Source organism: Amblyomma maculatum, chromosome 1 (genome assembly GCF_055883805.1).
Source record: "Amblyomma maculatum isolate TAMU_Amacu chromosome 1, ASM5588380v1, whole genome shotgun sequence".
Lineage (NCBI taxonomy): Eukaryota > Metazoa > Arthropoda > Arachnida > Ixodida > Ixodidae > Amblyomma > Amblyomma maculatum.
The window spans coordinates 492630559-492651341 of NC_139344.1; the positions used below are offsets into that span (position 1 = coordinate 492630559).

The following is a 20783-nucleotide window of genomic DNA, read 5'->3' on the forward strand; positions in this document are numbered from 1 at the left end:
AGGAGCGGTGGGGCTCGATGAGCGGCTGCGAGAGAGACATGTAGTTCAAGGCCTCCACCAGTGTCACGTAGCCGTTTAGGCCCGTAACCAGATGGTTGGGTTTTAATGGGGGCGCAGAAGAGCACCGAGAGACGGCAGCTTCTTCTCATCGAACGCCACGGGGCCACTTCTTCGAGTCCACGCACGAGACTCTCGATGAGCAGCCGCCTAGCGGCTGCACACGCTACAATATAAATGACTTCCCTGCATGCGCTAATTCTCTTATTAAACACTTTGCTGACGACTGCGTCCTTTATCGTACAATAACTACACCCTCTGACAGTGTTCTTTTACAGGCCGACCTCAAAAATATTTCTAACTGGTGTCGCAAATGGTTATGACTAATATTAACAAATCTAAGCACATTACAATCCCACGCCGTTCAAATCCTGGCCAATTATAAGAATACAAAATAAATGCTAGTCCTTTAGAGCATGTTACTTCATATGAGTACCTGGGTGTCTACATAACCTGTAATTTCTCCTGGAAAATTCACATTCATCATAAGCAATGCAAGTCGAACTCTTGGCTACCTAAAGCGGAATTTTTCTCAATCTCCGTTAAATCTCAACTAAAATTGTATCACTCCCTTGTACGTCCTAAGTTGGAATACGCGTCAGCAATTTGGAACCCATCACAACAGTCTCTTAGCAATGCCATTGAAGCTGTTGCGAATCGATCTGCTCATTTTATAGCTTTCAATTATTCTCGTACAACCAGTGTTTCTCTTCTGAAGTCTAAGCTAAGTTAAGCCGATTTGAAAGTTAGAAGAAAAATTTCCCGTCTATGTGTTTTCTGTATAGTGTTCTTTCATAATTCTTCCTTGAAACGCGAACTTATATCGTAACCTACGTACGTATCATCTCGCGTAGATCACCGCCATAAAGTTTTCGTTCCTTGTCGAACAAAAGTCCTTTTTGATTCTTTTCTGCCCAAGACAAGTGCAGAGTGGAACCGCCTTCCCTCCTCCATCCCATCAATTGGACACATTGTAGTTTAAGTCTGCCATTTGTAATCATTTTTACGTAACTATGTAGCAATGTTTTTTTGTTTTGTATTGTTTTTATTCCTGAGCGTGGTATGCATTTCACTGTTTGACTTGTCTTGTGTTCTTTTTTACATTTGTCATTCTTGCACTTTGTTTCATTCTGTTTTTGATTTTAATTCCCACCCCCTCCGTAATGCCCACAGGCCCTGAGGGTATGTAATAAATAAATAAATAAATAAATAAATAAATAAATAAATAAATAAATAAATAAATAAATAAATAAATAATATATACAAAATAAAAAAGTTGGCAGAGGCTTAGCTTGGTTAAGCCCGGAAGGTTGCGAAAGCATCCCTAGCAGTAGGCGGCATCGTAGTCATGCGCACCGCCGTCTCTCACGGACGGCGCGAGTCGGTCGCGGCTTTTACAGCTGTATAACCGATGGATGAATGGATGGAATATAGGAGCGTCCCCTTTGAAACGGGGTGGTAGCAGTAGCTATCATGCTCATTTTTCTCCATATATCTTAATTATTGATTTAGAATGGTTAACTAAACCTTCATTCAATTTATTAAATTTTGCTCCTACATTACTAACATTATGTCACTTCTCTGCTTTTAAGCCACCAATCTTCCAGCCGTTTTTTGCTGGTTTCCACCGCCGGTTTATTCACCCGGCCACTGTTATCTCTAAACCCCAAAGCTTCAGGAACAGTGATTGCGCCTGCATCAACTTCCGGATGGATACCATTGCATTCGAGTATAATATGGTCAATTGTTTCACTGAAGTTTCCACATACAGCACTTGCGTCATCTCCATTGTTAAACTTCTTTTTGTAGCTGCGTGTTCTAAGGCACCCTGATCTAGCTTCAAAAAGTAGGGCACTGCCTCTTGAGTTATAAAGGAAAGCTTACTTTCTGATCTGCAATTTCCACTTTCGGTATAATTCCTCACTCTGTTTCTTCTCCATCGAATTTATCCAATTTTTACCTTCTGTGTTTTTCACCTGTTGCTTAATGCTCTTTATTTCTCCGTCCTTGTGACTAGCATACTTACTAGTTAGTTTCCTAGTTCTTTTTCTTCATTGTGAGTCAACGCTTTTTAAGTACAGGTATTTCAATACTTTAGCTGCCCATATGTTACTGTCCAATTTCCTCAGGCGTTCCTCATATAACATTTTACTCTGAGCTTCCCGTACTTCGAAAGATTCCCTGCCCATATCCCCCTGTACCGCCTCATTTGTAGTTTTGCCGTGGGCACCTAGTGCTAATCGTCCAACGGATCTCTGATTTGTTTCTAATGTCGACTGTGCCTCTGATTTTAGGCACAAAACCGCATTTCCGAAAGTAAGTCCGGGCACCATAATTCCTTTCCAAATACCCCTCAAAACCTCATACCTATTGTATCCCCAAAACCGCATTTCCGAAAGTAAGTCCGGGCACCATAATTCCTTTCCAAATACCCCTCAATACCTCATACCTATTGTATCCCCACAATGCCTTATGCTTCATTATCCCGGCATTCCTTCGCCCTTCGGCCTAAAGTGATTGCTCATGCTTTCCAATGTATGCCAATCCTTCGTTTACCCATGCCTGCAAATATTTATATTCTGCTACTCTAGGTATTTCAAGGCCTTGTATTTTAAGACCCTGATCAGTTGAGCCGTTGAAAATCATCAGACCCGACTTAACTGCGCTGAAACTGAAGCCTAGAGCGTCCCCTTCGTCTCCGCAATACTTAACTAGAGTTTGCAATTCTTCCAGACTCTCAGCTAGCAGCACAATATCGTCTGCATACATCAAACCGGGGAGGCGCTGCTCTACCGCCTTTCCACCTAATCTATATGACAGGTTAAAACCTAGGTTACTGTCTTGTATCCTCCGTTCCAGGTTTATCATATAAAGCATGAACAGCACCGGTGATAGAGGACAGCCTTGTCTTAATCCTTTGCATACTTTGACATCCTCCGTACTTCTTATCCCTTCCCACGTAATTTCTACTTTGTTATCCCGGTATATTTCCTGTAGGAACTCTATTATCTCATAACCGATACCTTCTTCTTTTAATATGTTCCACAGGAGTTCCCTGCTTACGTTGTCGTACGCCCCGTTTATGTCCAGGAAGGCCAAATACGAAGGTCTATTTTCCACTCTAGATATTTTGATGCATTGGGTAAGCACGAACAGGCTATCATCTAAGCGCCTACCATTTCTAAATCCGTTCTGAAATTCTCCGAGTATCTTGTTACTTTCAACCCATGCTTGCACCTTTAATTTCACCGCCTGCATGGCTAACCTGCACATTACAGATGTTATGGTAATCGGCCTGTAGGATTTTATGTGCATCCTTTCTCCTCTCCCTTTATAAATCAAAATCATTTTACTCTGCCGCCAGCTGTCCGGAATTTGCTTATTCGTTAGGACTGTTTCCAAAGTTTTTAACAACGTTTCCTTACTTTCTGGACCGAGTTCATTAATCAGCTTGATCGGAATTCCATCTATTCCTGTAGATGTGTTTTTAGGAATATTTTTTTCTGCCTTTTTCCTGTTCTAAGGTGCTTTGTATTCGGCTACCTTGTGTTGCTTCCTGATTTGCGGAGATTACCCTATCGTCGCTCTTAAATGACTCGGCTATAACTGATGTAATGTAGTTCACTGCGTTGTCTCCCTTTAAACAATTTCCCTCGTTACCTTGAATCCGATCTTGCTTTCTTTGATTCTTATTCCCTAGCCAGCTTATATGGTTCCAGAATTTTCTTGCTCCGCCTCTAGAGGCATCGTGTATATCAGCCATCCAGCGATCGGTTGACTGTCTTATTTTACTTTGGACGAGGGCCTGCACTTGAAGTTTGTTTTGTCGATATGATTCCCATTTTTGGTCGATTTTCTCCTGAGAAGCCTGTGCTTTCTTTGCCATTCGGTGTTCCCTTTTAGCAGCCCGTCGTTGTTCAATAGCTTCCCTGATTTCCTTATTCCACCAGCTCCGTGGCTTCCTCTTTCCATTCCAGCGGTTTGCTACTTTAATCTCCTGAACTTTCCTCCTTATGAGTAGTTCTACCTGTTCATAATCCCAGTCTTCCATGGGGCTTTTCTCTATTGCTTCCTCTATGTCTGCTGCTATCTGCGCTATTTGATCGTCGTTTAATTTTGCGTTTACGTTTTTTCTAAATTCCATTTCTCTATTCATCAAGGACCCCATCTGCAGACTAATACCTTTATGATCACTTCCCAGACTACACTGCCCTTCTTCGTCTATTTCCATTTTTGTGACCTTGCTATAAATTTCCTGCGACATTAGACAATAGTCAATGGTCGTCTGCCTGTTGCGGAATTCCCACGTGATTTGGCCTTCACATTTTGTTTCTCTTTTTACTATCACTAGATCGTGTCGCTCGCAGAAATCTAGCATTAGCTTCCCGTTACAATCCGTGTATCCATCCAGATCGTCGATGTGGCCGTTCATGTCCCCCAGCAGAATAATATTGGCCCCGTTTCCAAACTGGCTTATATCGTCACTGAGACATTCAACAAGATCCCTGTTTTCTTGCCTGCATTGATGTCCTGTTCCTAAATAAACTACCCCTAGCCATGTCCTTATGCCGGCAATGGTTCCTGAAACCCAGATATGTTCTTTACAAGATGATTTGATTCTTTGCCAATTTGTTCCCTGGTGTATCAACATACCTACCCCTCCACCCTTTCTTTCCGTTTTCGTTCTGTTGCACCCTTCCCAGACGTAGCCTTCTATAAACGGCGGATCTTCTAGATCCCTGAGATGAGTCTCGCAAAGAGCGTACACACCTATTTTGTCATCCTTCAACTGCTGTTCTATCTCTAGCCATTTCGCTCTTTTTCTACCTCCTTGCATGTTTATGTAGCTGATCCTAGTGTTAAATTTCTTTTTTGTACTTTTCTTTCTCGACCTACTCTTTGCCATTTTTGGTGGCTCAGTCTCCATTATTACACTTTCTTCTGCTTCACTTCTGACTACCTCTGTGCACGGAGTCCTCGCGGACCCCCTAAAAAAGCTACAGCCCTGCCTGCCAAGCGCCAGCCGATCTCTGCTCCGACCCTTCTGTTAAAATGAATGCCATCTCGCTGAAAAGCCCTACCAAAACCTGCTTTATGTACACGTCACAACACCTGTGGCGCTCCTGGCGGAGAGAGCGGGAGTTAGGCCGCCGTTCATGCGCACCGCCGTCTCTCACGGACTGCGCGAGTTGGTCGCCCAGTTTTCAGGCGTGACGTCACACAGAGGTCATGCGAAAGGTGATTTCATGTGCACCGCCGTCGCACCGCAAAGGCTTGAAAGTGAAAGTACTATTGCTTTCGCAATAATAAGTTAATATCGAACGTCAGGCAACCGCAGACAATTAGTGGAAACAAAATGCAGGACACGGTGACGTAATTTCTTTTAGTTGCATGGTTAAGTCCGTGTTAAGTCCAACTAGCCCAAGAGCAAGTGTTGCTTATAAAAATAAGTCCGTGTGCACCAACGGAATCTACGGTCATAAAACACGTGAAGAGGTCAAGGAGGAATAATTATTACGCAGTTTCATAGAAAAGAGGTACACAGGAAGAGCTCGACTGCTAAGAGGCATTGGACACCTATTACGCTTTAAAGAGAAAAAGCGCCAATGGAAGGTACTAAACGCTGGCCAACAAAAAACAAAGCAGGACTGTTATAAGCTCAAGGGAAGTATGACTAGTTTATATGAGTCATCACCAGCAACCGCTGCACACAACATCCAAGTGGCTAAATGCTTGATTTTTTTCTCTCCATACTTCACCACGACTGTGATGGTGATACTCAAGATATTGTATTGCGCTCGCCGGAGGGATGGACAACGTATTGGTGTTAACTCTGAAAACAGAATTTAAGGTCACATGGGCATTGCAAGTAAAACGAAATGAAACCTTCATGCAGAAACGGATCACTAAAAATATTGTTACGACAGGGGTTTGACGTCGGAGCACTGAACAAACTCAAAACGTAGAGCGCTATCTAGCTCGAGACGGCATTCTTAGCGCAAAAAAAAAACACAAACACACACACGCACGTCCTTCCTTTTCTCTCGTGTGCGTGTGTATTTTTTGTGCTAATAATGCCGTCTGAACCTGAAAACCATCTAGCCCGTCTACAAGTTCTTTTAAACCATTTATCTATACTCGGTCGAGAGGGCATAGAGCTCAGCTGGTCAGCAGCTGCGCGTCCGGCACGAGAGGCGTTTCCCAACGTCTTTCTTCTTGACTTGTGCTATCAGCTTCATCTTCTTCAAGACTGCTACATTTACCCCCTTGATAGCTGAAGCCCCCCAGACAACTGAAGCCCCCGGGCGAGGTAAGTATTCGTTCACACGGAAGTGACACGGCTTCATCTGGACGACATGGGCAACCTCGGTTGTGACTGAGCGACGACCACTTGCTGTCATTTCTCTCGGTAGTTCACTTCGCTGACGCGGTCGAGCACCACTTAAGGACCGGCGTAATGCGTCAACATTTTCTGGGCTAAACCACGCTTCCGAAGAGGTCGCCAAAGCCACACTAACTCTCCAGGGGCGTAAGACACATGGTTATGCCGGCAGTCGTACCGACCTTTGGACCGCTCTTGCGAAGCGAGAATTCGCAAACGGGCATGACGGCGAGCTCCCTCTGCCCGACAGAGTTTCGGCGATGCACGGGCTGTCATGGACGGAGTAAGCAAGAATGGTGTCTAGACAATGCCGAGGAGGACGGGCACGTAGAAGAAAGAACGGGTTGTAGCCGGTCGTCTCATGTTGTTGAATGCAAACGGTATAAACGGCGGTATGGTATCCCAGCTCGTGTGGTCAGATGCGATGTGTATAGACAGCATGTGACCAGTGTGGGGTTTGCGCGCTCCGTCAAGTCGTTGGCTTGAGGGTGATATGGTGCTGAATGCTGAAAACTCGACGCGCACAAAAGGAGAAGCTCATCCACAACATCAACCATAAACTGGCGATCCCGATCACTTGCGGATGTCCATGGCGGAGGAGGACTGAGGGGAGAAAGAACAGGAACACGTGGTGAGTGGTGAATGAAGTAAGAGCGGCTGTTTCGCAGTAGCGGGTGAGATAGTAGGCTCAAGCCACAATCCAACGATTTCGGTCGGAAGACCTCGGGAAGGGACCCATAAGGTCGATTCCGACTTTCTTGAAAGAACCACGTGGTGGAGTCACAGGATGCAGCAGGCCCTGTGGCGTGGGCGTAGGATGTCTTTGGCACTCAGCGCAGCTCGCTACATATCGCTCAGTTGTCTGCTGCATCTTCGGCCAATTAAACCGGTCACGGGCATCGTGGAGCGTTCGTGCAGAGCCCAGGTGACTGGAAGTGGGGTCGGCGAGCATGGCACGCAGGATGCACGAACGGTGGCTCTCAGGAACCACAAGTAGAAAATTCGTGCCGATGCTTTAGTAAGCCTGTTTGTACGAAGGCCTTCACGGGCACAAAATGGGCTGGGAGCTGTGGAATTCCACACCGCCGCGAACAGTGGCTAGAGGCTTACGTCGGTCTCTTGCGCAGTCCGCAGAGCTGAGGCGTCGGGAAACTCGGGCATGATGGAGGCGATGTAGTGATCGAAGTGAGCAGAGCCACATTCGGCAGTAGGAAGTGGAAAACGTGAAAGACAGTTTGCATCAGCGTGTGTGCGGCCACTCTTGTAGGAAACAATGAAGTCGTACTCCTGCAGCCGGAGATCTCAGCGTGCCAGACGACCAGATGGATCACGAAGGTTGACGAGCCAACACAGGGTATGATGGTTCGTGACAACCGTGAAATGGCGTCCATATAGGTAGCAACAAAACAGCTGAACAGCAAAAACTACTGCGAGGCACTCCTGCTATGTAAAAGGGCAGTTACGTTCAGGTTTGCTGAGGGAACAGTTTGCATACGCAATTACATGCTCGTCGGTTGCCGAACATTGCACAAGTACAGTGCCGACATTAATCTCACTTGCATCAGTGTGGACATCCGCCGGAGCGAGGGGTTGAAGTGCCGTAGTAGGCGATGTGACGTAGGCAGAAACTGGCTGGTGGAAGGACGCCTCACAGTCTGAGCTCCAGTCGAAAGGGACGTCCTTTTGGAGAAGGGACGTCAGATAGTAGGTGACGTCGGCAAATCTTGGGATGAATCGTCAAAAATAAGAGCACTACAGCAAAAAACTGCGGAGCTTCTGTTGAGCGTATGGTTGTTTTAATGCTGCAACTTCTTCAGTCTTCTGTGGACCTCGCCGAACTCTATCGCGGTCGACGAGACGTCCGTGTACCAGCGCTTGGCGTTCGCCAAAACGGCACCTTTTAGTATTCAAGAGAAGGCCAACCTTCTGCATTCAATTTAAAACAATAGCGAGTAGATGTCGGGCCAAAAATGACATCGTCTAAATAGCACATGCAGATTAGGTCACGAAATATTGTGTCCATAAATCTTCCAAATGCGGCCGGCGCATTATATAAGCCGAAGTGCTACATAAAGTTACGGTACGCAGTCACGGATGACGACGAAGTGCTGGACTCGGTGAAGAACGAACACGCTGAAGCTCGACTCTGGACGGTCCTGCGAGTGTGTCCCTGAACTGTTGCGGCTACGACCTCGTAACCTCGTGTTGTGTCTCGTAACAATTCAAATAGGCCGTCCCGCGTAACAAATGTAGTTTTTCCTTGTCAGCAGGGTCCATCGGAATCTACTCCGATCACAAATCAACCGAAGAGAAATAAGACACCGTTGATGCTCGGGATACGACACACATCCTTTTTAGTGATGGAGTGGAGGTCGATGTAGAACCTCCATGCGCTTCGAGGCGTTCTCCAAAATGGCCGTAACCACGTTGAGCAATGGTGCGTCCAGTGGCTCATGAAACTAAGCGTAACAAATGCAAACAAGTCTCATTTCACCGTCGTCAACACCCCTTCCTATTTAACACTATAATCACTTCCAGTATTGAACACGTGCAATTTTATAAACTCCCCGGCATAACCTTAAGCAGTGACCTTACCTGGCGCGCTCATATCTCTAACGCGATATCATCTGCTAACAAATCTCTCGGTTTTCTGAAACGTCATCTAAGGCACCCACCCCAGCATGTGAAGTTACTCGCGTATTAATCGCTCATCAGCCCTAGGGGTAGAATACGCATCCCTAGTATAGCACCCGCATCAAACCTATCAAGCTAACGCACTCGAAGCTGTACAGAATCGTGCTGTAAGGTTCATTAGCTCTGATTACTCGCTTAATAACAGCATTAAAACTTCAATCCGATCTTATGAGCCCTTGCTTGCTCCATTTCAAAGTTCGCTCAATCATTCCCCTGACATAACCCGCCATCACGCACATCCCACCGCAATGCGCATCCTTTTCATATTGCAGGATCACTGTGCAGAACGGCCACATTTGCTGGCTCATTTTCTCCCAACAGCCATCGACTGGCGCGACCTTCCCCACGTCACTGCTCCCATCAACTGCCCATCGACGTTTGCCACAACTGTAACTTCACATATTCGAACATTATAAATCTCACTTATTTGTTATTTTGTCTTTAAGGTAACACAATGAATGCAGCAAGGGTCAGTGAGCAGTGGCATGAACAAATCAGGAATCCGGGGATTCTGTGTCTTCATTTCTTCAACATGTTGATGTTTGTTGTTGAGGGGGTGGTAGAGAAGGTGTCCGTCGCGCGTTGGCGGCGAGGGCATTGCTTGCACCCAGTGCTTCCTATGATTCGCGACAAGATTTTTCATGTCGCCTTCTAGTGCATGCATCTTGGTTGATAGCTTTTGCTGGAGGTGACCTTGAAGTGGGCAATATTCTTTAAACTGTGCTCGCGAATAAGGAAATGTGTTTAACGAAATGATTGTAGAGTTTGGGAAGCTGTTATGGTACCGCTGTAGAGCGCATTCAGTTAACTACGAAAAAGTTGCTCTCAGATTGAACTATCACGAACTTGCGAGGATTAAATACAAAGCAATGGGCTACAGCACGGTTTACTGAAGTTTGTCGTCTCATTCTGCATACTCCTTATAGAAGGAGGGCAGGCACCAGGACGCCTCTGAATACGTTTAAGTCCCGGCTGTGTCCAAGTTTGTCAATCTGCCAACATGGCGCTCAGTCTCTAACCTGCGCACTGAATCAGTTCTTGCGGCACTACTTCGTTTTGCGTTTGTGCAATAATACTGGAGACAAGCTTTTCGTTTGCCACTTTAGCACATTGCCGAAGCGTCTTTCGCACATTATTTTCACAAGTTGCACTTTCAGTTCTTCCAGGGAGGCTTTCTGCTCTTCACTTTCTTTGTCTTCCTTTTGGATGCTCGCTCCAAGGGTATGGATCAACATGTTGCGCTCTTTCAAACTCCATTGGCGGTCCGAAACCAATCGCTTTTAATCGGGAGAGAAAGAACGCTAACACACATGCGCTCACTAACAACTTTATTTTGGAAGACAGCCGATCCGCGCCTTATATATAGACAAAGAGCAAAAGTGCGCATGAGCACGGTTATCAGAGCTCAAAGCGCAGCAAGCATCCAAGGAACGGCATCAGTTATTGAACACAACGCTGTGACACGGAATGTCTGGGCAGATGTAAAGAAACAGAACGGGGGCCCAAATGAAGCCCAGATCAAACGATATTGAAGGGAGCCAACAAATAGCATGGCTAAAAGCGAAAACGAACGCACGACACAATTCTTGCTTCAACAGCTTCCTGAATAGCCCTTGATTTTAACAACTGCTTGCAAAGCGGGGTTTTTGAGAATCTGCATCCAACATCAGACCGCTTGAAGGTATTTGCATGTTCGGTGGCATGCGACCCTCAACCGGCCGTGGAAACCGGATTTGCAGGAGACTGCGCTCCGAATGGCAGCACCAAGCCCGAGTGCTTCGACAACATCTGCAACTACTGCTTGCGTCGCCGTCAACGCCGACCGGGTGGATTAAATGGCGTCGGTTCAAACGCTTAATTGACGGTACCACCGAGTTTCTGTGGCTGCAGACTCTTCCCAGTCTTCGGACGGGTGTGCCTAAGAAACAAGCGGCGTCCAGCAATCGAGTTCATCTTGTGGGATGTGCCGGTGACTGTCCCAAGGACGTGCTCCAGAAAGGGCCTAAGTTCGCCACCGAACCAAGTCCGTCAGCGCCGGAAATACTGACCACGGTCAGGCAAGTGTCAAGGTCGGCATCTGCGGCTGAACAAGAACGTTGTGTGTCCGAAGGTGTGTACTGGCTTAACCGTCATAGCGGTACTAGGCGAAGTCCCCGCATTGAAAGACTCTAAAAAACAATAAGTTATCTTTGTTAACCGCTGATAAGGAAGGTTCGTAATCCTACGTAAGGATGCCTACAATAAGAATCGCGATTAATACCTGTTTTGACAAATGCAACGGTATTTCATTAACCCAAGTTAGAAGCACAGCAATGAAAACGGCTAAACTTGGATAAGCTTTCCCGCTCGGCAATTGATAGCAGAAAAATGCCCCGCAGCATGTTCTTCACCGCAAGGACGCATAAACCAGAGTTTCCGCGTTATCGTTTCGGAGAATCATGCTTGGCAAAAATCGGTTGCTAGCTCAAAGTCAACCTCAAAGTTCTAGAAGTAGATGTCTGGTGAAGAATTCAAAAGATGCCATAACATTCTTGCAGGAACATCGAAGCACAGCCTTACTAAGCTTCTCTGTTGATGTGAGGGATTTGTATTATTTAATACCGCATGATTTGCTCCGTTGTGTAAGCGATTGCATTTAAAAGCACAGAGTCGTCGCCTTTCAAAACGCCTGCGTTATTTCTGCATGCGGGTTTTTAGAATTGTTATCTATGTATCTCAGGTCCACTTATGCTGAGTGGATCCCTTTTTATCCAGAAGCAGGGCATATGTATCGCCCCTATCCTGAGTTCTTGGCAATGCATGACCGAACAAATAGCAAAGAAATTGAAAGGTAGCAGTTTCAAAAATCTTGAGATCTAATTCTCATTGACTGTCCAGTTAATAATTTCACAGTCGAAGTTCAGAAGGTGTTGCATATCTTTACAGAGACGCACGAAAACCTGGAAAAGGCTGCATACGCTTTCTAGAACTGAAGTTGATTTTTGCGGAACAGTACGTTTGCTGGACTTCCAAAACAAGGACCGATAAACCAACACTATCCTATGAATCAGCTCATTCTAAGTTAAAAGAAATGTAGTCCAGGATACCTGAATAAAGCGCTCCTCAAATCCTGTGAGCATAGCCTAAAGCAAAGTTTTCTGACCCAAGTCCACAGACTACTGAATTTAAGATAACCGCCCTTACTCCTGTCCTCAATAGCTGAAAAAATAGAACCCAGCAGGAAGGGATCTGAGGCCTCACAACAAAAAAGCTGCTCTAATACCCTATATTCACCGGGTTTCCCACAATCTGAAACGAATCGGAAAAGGGTCAGGGATTGACGCATTTTTCTCTACTCCTCACCGACTTTGCAGTCATTTCAAGCGTGTCAATGATCGGGTGAAAAGTCCCAGAATGCACAACCAGGCTTCGAGATCCTTTACTCACTTGCTCATCGGGCGTCGTGTATTCTATCCTATTACCCTGCGGTATATCGTTCAGACAGACAAATAAAATGCTATTAGAGCATCAAAATAATGCCGAAGAAAAAAAGTGTGGCAATTTGCCGACTCACTGTTGAGACTGGGCCGCGCTAGCAGCGACTGACTGATGCCGCTGACGCCGCTCGCAAGCGTGTCAAGACAACATGCTGCGCGTAGAACACCGTCGCCGCTATGCAGAAAGGGGAGGAGTGTCACCTAAACGGCATCATTTCTGACACGACAGTGGCATAAAGGACCTTTCGCTTTTGGATGCCGAAGTGAAAGGAACGTCAGGATGTTTTTTTTATCTGCTGTCTTGCGCACATGTATAAAATGGTAAAGTTCGAGGCGTATGTCCGAAGAGCACGCGAATGGAGTTGGGATGCTCTAGTTTTATAATCTACCATTTCCCGATATGGCCTGAATGTTCACGAATCAGATAAGGCGAAGGAGAATTATTGCAGCAATTTGGGTACGCCTCGTTGCATAACCTACGTCCAATGAGCGGATTACCTAAAAAGACTAATTTGGAACACTGAGAGTCTTTGAGGAAGGTCTCATTCTGAAAATATATGTCCAACGAAGAAATGTCGTCAACAAGTGCACGTCAAAAAACGTGGGATGTCAGTCTAAGGGGAAAATGCTGACCAACGCTCGCTACCAGTCTGGCTAAATAACCGGGCAATGTTGATTAATGTATGGCATCATGTACCTCATGTTGGCTGCACGATCTTAATGAACGAAAAGTATTTATAAGCACACGTACACAATACCAGACGTTGCCAGTCATATCTTAATGAGCGAACAATACTTGGAAACGTGCACGAAGGTATATCATATGTTCGCCTTCCAATCTCAACAAGCGACCAATAATTTCCAGCGCGCACCAATGTATATGAAATGTTGGAATACCGTTAGATCAGATAGACGATGTCGCCGAACTCACACCAACAGCAGCGAAATATTGGCAAACCACACGTATGGACCGTTTCACCGAGAGCGAGCAGGAGAGGAGGAAAATACTCTCTAACCAGATTCCTTGCACCGGCCCATTGTTGCCAGTACTGAGTGGGCTGTGCATTCGCACGCTTCATGAATAGCAGAGCGGCCTTGCACCTCGGTATATTGTCGTTTGAGATACTTAAATACCTTTATTAGCGCCTCTTTTAGTGGTAATGTCATCGGGACAGCAATGCGTGATCGTGGACTGCGCGAAAAATCAAAGAAATCGCAACATGATTACCTAGAGCGTATGCGGGAAGCATGCATTGACAGTCCGAGTTCGGCTGTGATACGTTTCCGCTTCACCGCTTTCCAGTCTAACCTTATTTAATTCGCTTATGAACGTTTTATGTAGGACAGATAAACTTAGTACCAATGGCGGACTCACGAATATGATGCCCACTTCACTTCCTCCGCCGGGCAGGCCGTGCCTCCCGCATGCCCTCCGCGCCAACGATACGGTGGATCTTTTCCGCCAACGCGGATTTCTGACCCATACCGTGTTATTGATAACTGCAATACAAATAAGTTACGCAACACATTACCGCTGGTGCGGCGCGCGGCTCATCGTCTGCACGCTGGTTCCGCTGCTAAGGCGTCACCGAAATTTACATCTTTCTTTTACTGATACTATGGGATCGGCAGTAAAGCAGTTTCATGAGAGACCGCTTACTCTAGCGCTGAGCAATTACAAAGCGTCGTCGGATGTGCCTTCGATGCGAAACAATTTAGGCCTAGCGACGAAGGGAGTAGCGCTCGACGAGAGTGCCGTATAGTACGCCGCGCCAGCGGGCGGCGCCGCTTTCGTGAGCGGTGCTGTTTGTGCTGTACATTTTTCGTTTTCTTTCATGGTGCCCCTGAGAGCGCATGTTTTTCGACGCTTTACTCAACAATACGTCGTGCAAACGATGCTGCTACGACGTGCGGGACGGGGGTATACGATGTTGTCTCGCCGCAGGACGAACACCAAGGCTTTATAAAAACGTCGAAGGATGGTACTTTAGACCCTACTAGTCTTGAACCGTAGTTTAACTCGAAAGTATACATTGTTTAAGCAGGACAGCTCGATCGTATATCCAAATGTGTCGCACATCATGTTAAATCAATGCGGCGATAACTGCAAAGCATCTTTCGCAGTATCTGCATTCCGAATTCGGCACCTGCCCATACGGTTCATTCGCTGTGTGTTTGTGTGTGCAGTTACCATTGCGATAATAAAATATATTTGAAAATACATGTATCGTGAAAGATATAACAGATATATCCTCACTGCGGAAGTGGAGCGCATTCCTTCGCAGCCGCTATGTCAAACAGATGGTATACGGTTTCCTGGCGCGCTCAAACAAAGCACAAATAGCACCAAGGTGTCGGATAGCTTTCACGAGCACCGCGAAACAGCACTTTTACACTGCCGCACCGCAGCATCAACACGCACAGCACAGCTATGATGAGACGCCGGAGCGGACGTTCCGCAGTTTGGCTCACGGGGCGCCACCATCAAACTAAGAAGGCTGCACCCAGGCATCGAAACTAAAAAGGTCTATACGCACGCTGGATGGATGGATGGAATATAGGAGCGTCCCCTTTGAAACGGGTTGGTGGCAGTAGCTATCGTGCTCATTTTTCTCCATATATCTTAATTATTGATTAAGATTGGTTAACTAAACCATCATTCTATTTATTAAATTTTTGTTTCTACATTACTAACATTATGTCACTTCTCTGCTTTTAAGTCAGCAATCTTCCAGTTGTTTTTTGCTAGTTTCCACCGGCGGTTTATTCACCCGGCCGCTGGCATCTCTAAACCCCAGAGCTTCAGGAACAGTGACTGCGCCTACATCAACTTCCGGACGAATACCATTACATTCGAGTATAATATGGTCAATTGTTTCCTTGGAGTTGCCTCATACAGCACATGCGTCATCTTCATTGCTAAATTTCTTTTTGTAGCTGCGTGTTCTAAGGCACCCTGATCTAGCTTCAAAAAGTAGGGCACTGCCTCTTGAGTTATCAAAAAAAGCTTCCTTCCTGATCTGCATTTTCTACTTTCGGTATAATTCCACACTCTGTTTCTTTCCCATCGAATTTATCAAATTTTTACCTTCTGTGTTTTTCACCTGTTGCTTAATGCTCTTTATTTCTCCGTCCTTGTTACTAGCATACTTACTAGTTAGTTTCCTAGTTCTTTTCCTCCATTGTGAGTCAACGCTTTTTAGGTACAGGTATTTAAATACCTTAGCTGCCCATCTGTTACTGTCCAATTTCCTCTGGCGTTCCTCCTATAATATTTTAGTCTGAGCTTCCCGTACTTCGAAAGATGCCGAGGCCATATCTCCCTGTACCGCCTTATTTGTGGTTTTGCCGTGGGCACCTAGTGCTAATCGTCCAACGGCTCTCTGGTTTATTTCTAACGTCGACTGTACCTCTGATTTCAGGCACAAAACCGCATTTCCGAAAGTAAGTCCGGGCACCATAATTCCTTTCCAAATACCCCTCAAAACCTCATACCTATTGTATCCCCACAATGCCTTATGCTTCATTATCCCGGCATTCCTTCGCCCTTTGGCCTTAAGCGATTGCTCATGCTTTCCAATGTATGCCAATCCTTCGTTCACCCATACCCCCAGATTCCCATACCCCCAGATATTCAGCTACTCTAGGTATTTCATGGCCTTGTATTTTAAGACCCAGATCAGTTGAGCCGTTGAAAATCATCAGCCCCGACTTAACTGCGCTGAAACTGAAGCCTAGAGCGCCCCCTTCTTCTCCGCAATACTTAACTAGAGTTTGCAATTCTTCCAGACTCTCAGCTAGCAGCACAATATCGTCTGCATACATCAAACCGGGGAGGCGCTGCTCTACCGCCTTTCCACCTAATCTATATGTCAGGTTAAAACCTAGGTTACTGTCTCCTATTCTCCGTCCCAGGTTTATCAACTAAAGCATGAACAGCACCGGTGATAGAGGACAGCCTTGTCTTAATGCTTTTCATACTTTGACATCCTCCGTACTTCTTATCCCTTCCCACGTAATTTCTACTTTGTTATCCCGGTATATTTCCTGTGGGAACACTATTAGCTCATAACCGATACCTACTTCTTTTAATATGTTCCACAGGAGTTCCCTGTTTCGTTGTCGTAGGCCCCGTTTATGTCCAGGAAGGTGAAATACAAAGGTCTATTTTCCACTTTAGATATTTCGATGCATTGGGTAAGCACGAACAGGCTATCATCTAAGCGCCTACCATTTCTAAAGCCGTTCTGAAGTTCTCCAAGTATCTTGTTACTTTCTATTCATGCTTGCACCTTTAATTTCACCGCCTGCATGGCCAACCTGTACAAAACAGATGTCATTGTAATCGGCCTGTAGGATTTTATGTACATCCTTTCTCCTTTCCCTTTATAAATCAAATTCATTTTACTCTGCCGCCAGCTGTCCGGAATTCGCTTATTCGTTATGACTGTTTCCAGAGCTTTTAACAACGTTTCCTTACTTTTTGGACCGAGTTCATTAATCAACTTGATCAGAATTCCATCTATTCCTGTAGATGTGTTTCGCATCGTGGAGGCTTCGCCGCTTGGTGGCGGCGTCACAAAACGCAAGCAGGGCTCCCCGGCGGCCTTTCTCCTTGGGTTGCTATGCAGTCGAAGGTTTTGACGCGCAATTATTGTGACCGTTCGGTTCATACGCTTCATATGGAAGTTATGTCATGCCTAGCAACAACTGATGTGTAGTGGGGTGCTCTAACAGCTACAAAAGTTCCCTGGCAACGCGTTTCATCAAGTTTCCTGGCCGGCCTTAAGAACAAGAGTGGATTGTCTCTGGGCGACGAACAAAGTTCTCACGTCTCGTTGTATTTGTCATATTATTCTACATCACTTCTACATCACTTTTATGATGCTGATATGAAATGTTAATTGTCCTATTATGTGCACTCCGTCAAGCAGCATTATTTCGTTTTTCCCTTTTTTTTTGTTTAGTTCTCTGCGAAAGACGTACGCTTCTTGCCACAACAAAGACCGCATCATGTGCACAGCAATTTATTTTTGCTGAATGCAGCACTGATCGGATCATGTCTCACGCGTGGCAGTGCATCGTTTCTGAGCTCTTTTATGTACGTGTCTGCCTGTTAACTCCGGGCGAGCTGCGAAGCGTTCCTACTGTACACACGCTACTCGAAGGGGATGTGGCAAAGTTCCTGCTACATCTCGCCTAGCTGCTGATTGTCATTCGCTGCGTATATTTGCAGAATGGCAGGCTGCAGTTTTTTTATTTGCTCACATATTTCGGTCTCTAGCTGGTAACAAGTCGGCACATTCGTGCACGTTTAACAGCGTTGCGATTGTTTGATTATGACGCACAAAATAGGCCATGATTGTGACATTTACTGAATGTCCCCTTGCGTTAGCGCCCCATTTGTAATCGGAAAGATATATTAGCCTGAGTTCATTCCTAACGCGTTATGTCGATTTGTATCGACGCATATTTGCTTTCTTGTGAATTTAGTAAAGATAAAAGCCCCTGGGAGCCTACCAAAATAGCAGAATCTGCAGCCAGTAGCTTGTGAATGGCAAAAAATCAAATGACCATCGTACCTACGTACAGTATTTCCGACTGTTTACAGATGCTCGACCGCAGGAATCTGAGAGGTATAAGGGGTAATTTTATTAGTTTTTAGTGGCGACATAGATCGCACCCCGTTTCACGCATGACATGCAATGCTTTAGAAACCCTGTGCACATCTGTCTTTGCACAGACTGCGCGAGCCGTGAAGCATTGCTAGCGTGTGCATTCTAGATTTTGCACAGCTGGCTCTTAAGTTATAGAATGTATATCGATTCGTGCACTTGCTGAATGGGCATGCTGCAGCTCTTCTATTTGTGGAATTAATGATATTTCTAACAGGCACGAAGTTCATGGCTGGGGCTAACTCTGTCTCCCGGCTGGGACTTTCACTTAGGTGTACCTTCATTAACCTTCATGGAAAGTTATTTGGTAGTTGTGATATTTTACTCACCGGGACTCACAATTAACAGCTCTGGAAGCTTGCTGAATGCACGTTTGCAGTGCTTTCAAATTTAGTAAAGATGAAAGCTTGTGGGAATCAACAGACATAAGCCTCCAGCCAGAAGTTCGTAATGATGATGAGCAAAATGACCCGAAGAACCCTGCATACCTACCCACAATATTCCAACAGCTTACAGGTGATTGCTGGAGGAATACCTAAGATATAGCATGTGTAAAGCCTTTTTTGGTGGTTTTCCAGCATTCATGGCTCAAAATTTTCAAACGAAGCTTTTCACTTGTGACAGATGAAGAAAAAATGCTGTGATGCCAGCCATAAAAGAAATCATGGATTTATGAAAGTTGAAGAGCCCAAACAGTCACTGAATACCTTTCAGCTTTCTTGTTTCATACCAAGCGCGACTTGCGATATGTACAAGCTACGCGCGTAGGCATCGCGAAAAATCGGGGTAAATAGCTAGCGTTGAGCGGCAGGACATGAAAACGTAAGGAGGTACTTCTAAGCAGCCGGGGTTGCCGTAATCACTTCTTAAGCTACATTCAAAAGCAGTAACAGATACTGCCACAATCGGCGTGTGCGATTTTTATCTTCTGTGGGGCGGTCCAGTTATGCGGAGCTCTCCACTACGGTATCTAATGGAGCTCCAGAGGTGACTGCATGCGGGGAGACAGTCGCACCAAAAACAGGCGCTACTTGAAATAGTTTGTTTTGAGGTACAAACCATACGCTCTCGCTATTTCAACGACGCATTACGATCGGGTCGAATTCAATAAAGATGATGCAAATTATTTCCGATTAGTCCAGCACGTTTTCCTGTACACAAATGTGTCGCCAAAGCACCTGTTCCTCTCACCTCTCAACGGCCCCATGATCGAGCGCGCGAAACTGCGTTGCACTCCAGGAAAACTTACGGAACTTATCACCTTTTCCCCAAACACAGTGCAAGTGTGGGTATTGATTTTGAAAGGCAAGAAGAGGGATGATGCTCATGATAAGCTTTACGGCGTAGCCAGTCTGGGTGTTTGAGGCAAGCATTTCGCGTGAATGTGGGTCGGTTTGTGCCGCTTCAGGCGAAGTCCGACTGCGACTTTACACAGAAGTCCACTTTGTAGCAACAAAAATAATTTTCGAACGCTGTCGCCGTGGAAATAATCGCCGCGCACCCGCACAAACGGCAGATCACAGGTTTGAACTTCTGCCAAGCTTGCTGGGGCACCCGGCGACTGTGCCCCCCCTGTTCTTCCCGCCGGTAGGCAGCTTTCAGTGGCGCCCCTACAGGCGGTGCACGGGGCGCTTATCACTGGTTTCCAGACGTAGTGCCAATGTCAGCAAGCAATCCCATATCTGGCCCATCTTATTCTGGAAGGTTCGCACTGACGTGCAAAATTTATATGGGTAATACGAACTGCGTGGGTCTGCAATGATTCGATCTTATATGTATATATATATATATATATATATATATATATATATATATATATATATATATATATATATATATATATATATATATATATATATACACATATTTGATGGTCCCAATAGTCAAGCGCGTTATATTTGTATGGAATTAATATGGAATGGATTTATTGGATAAGCATGTATTAGCCACGTGAAGGAGCAAGCTTTAAATTATATTCTGAGGCACCTAATGGCCAAATTGCAAATCTGTGAACAAGTTTAATACGAGCCTTTGGACTTTAGTTCTGAACGGAGGTGATCAGCGATATTCTTTGACGTTTTTGTCAACTCAACTTGAATGCGAAGAAATGCGCTGTTTGAATCGCAGACTTTGGATCAGTAAGAAACGCGTTTTTCGTCATCGCCAATGACACGTGCAAAGAAGCGTTCAAATATTCTCGTCAAACTGATGTCTATTTTGATTGCCTCTATAACCCAGTGTCTGTCTTGACTTACATTGTTGCTAAATAAAGAAGCACCCTTCCAACAAATCTCACTTGCAGGGCGTGGCGCTTGGCGAAGGCTGGCTGGCGGTCGTCTGCAAGAGGCGCTGCGTGCGCCTGTTCACGCTCACGGGCTCGCCGCTAGCAGTCTGGTGTGCACCTGGCCCCCATGTCGCCGTAGTGGCCGCCGGTGACCAGTTGGCATTATTATACCATGCTGCCAGTGGTAGGTCGCTCTCATATAGAATTCATATTCA

At 45.6% G+C, this 20783-nt stretch overlaps 1 protein-coding gene across 1 annotated transcript in view; it reads left to right on the forward strand.

Annotated features, from left to right (window-relative positions):
* Positions 1-20783, forward strand: part of LOC146210257 (WD repeat and HMG-box DNA-binding protein 1-like) — a 184493-nt gene that overhangs the window by 67906 nt on the left and 95804 nt on the right. Inside the window, exon 3 of the mRNA XM_084582131.1 lies at positions 20587-20752. Coding sequence (XP_084438257.1) covers positions 20587-20752 — 166 coding nt within the window. The remainder of the gene's footprint in view (positions 1-20586; positions 20753-20783) is intronic.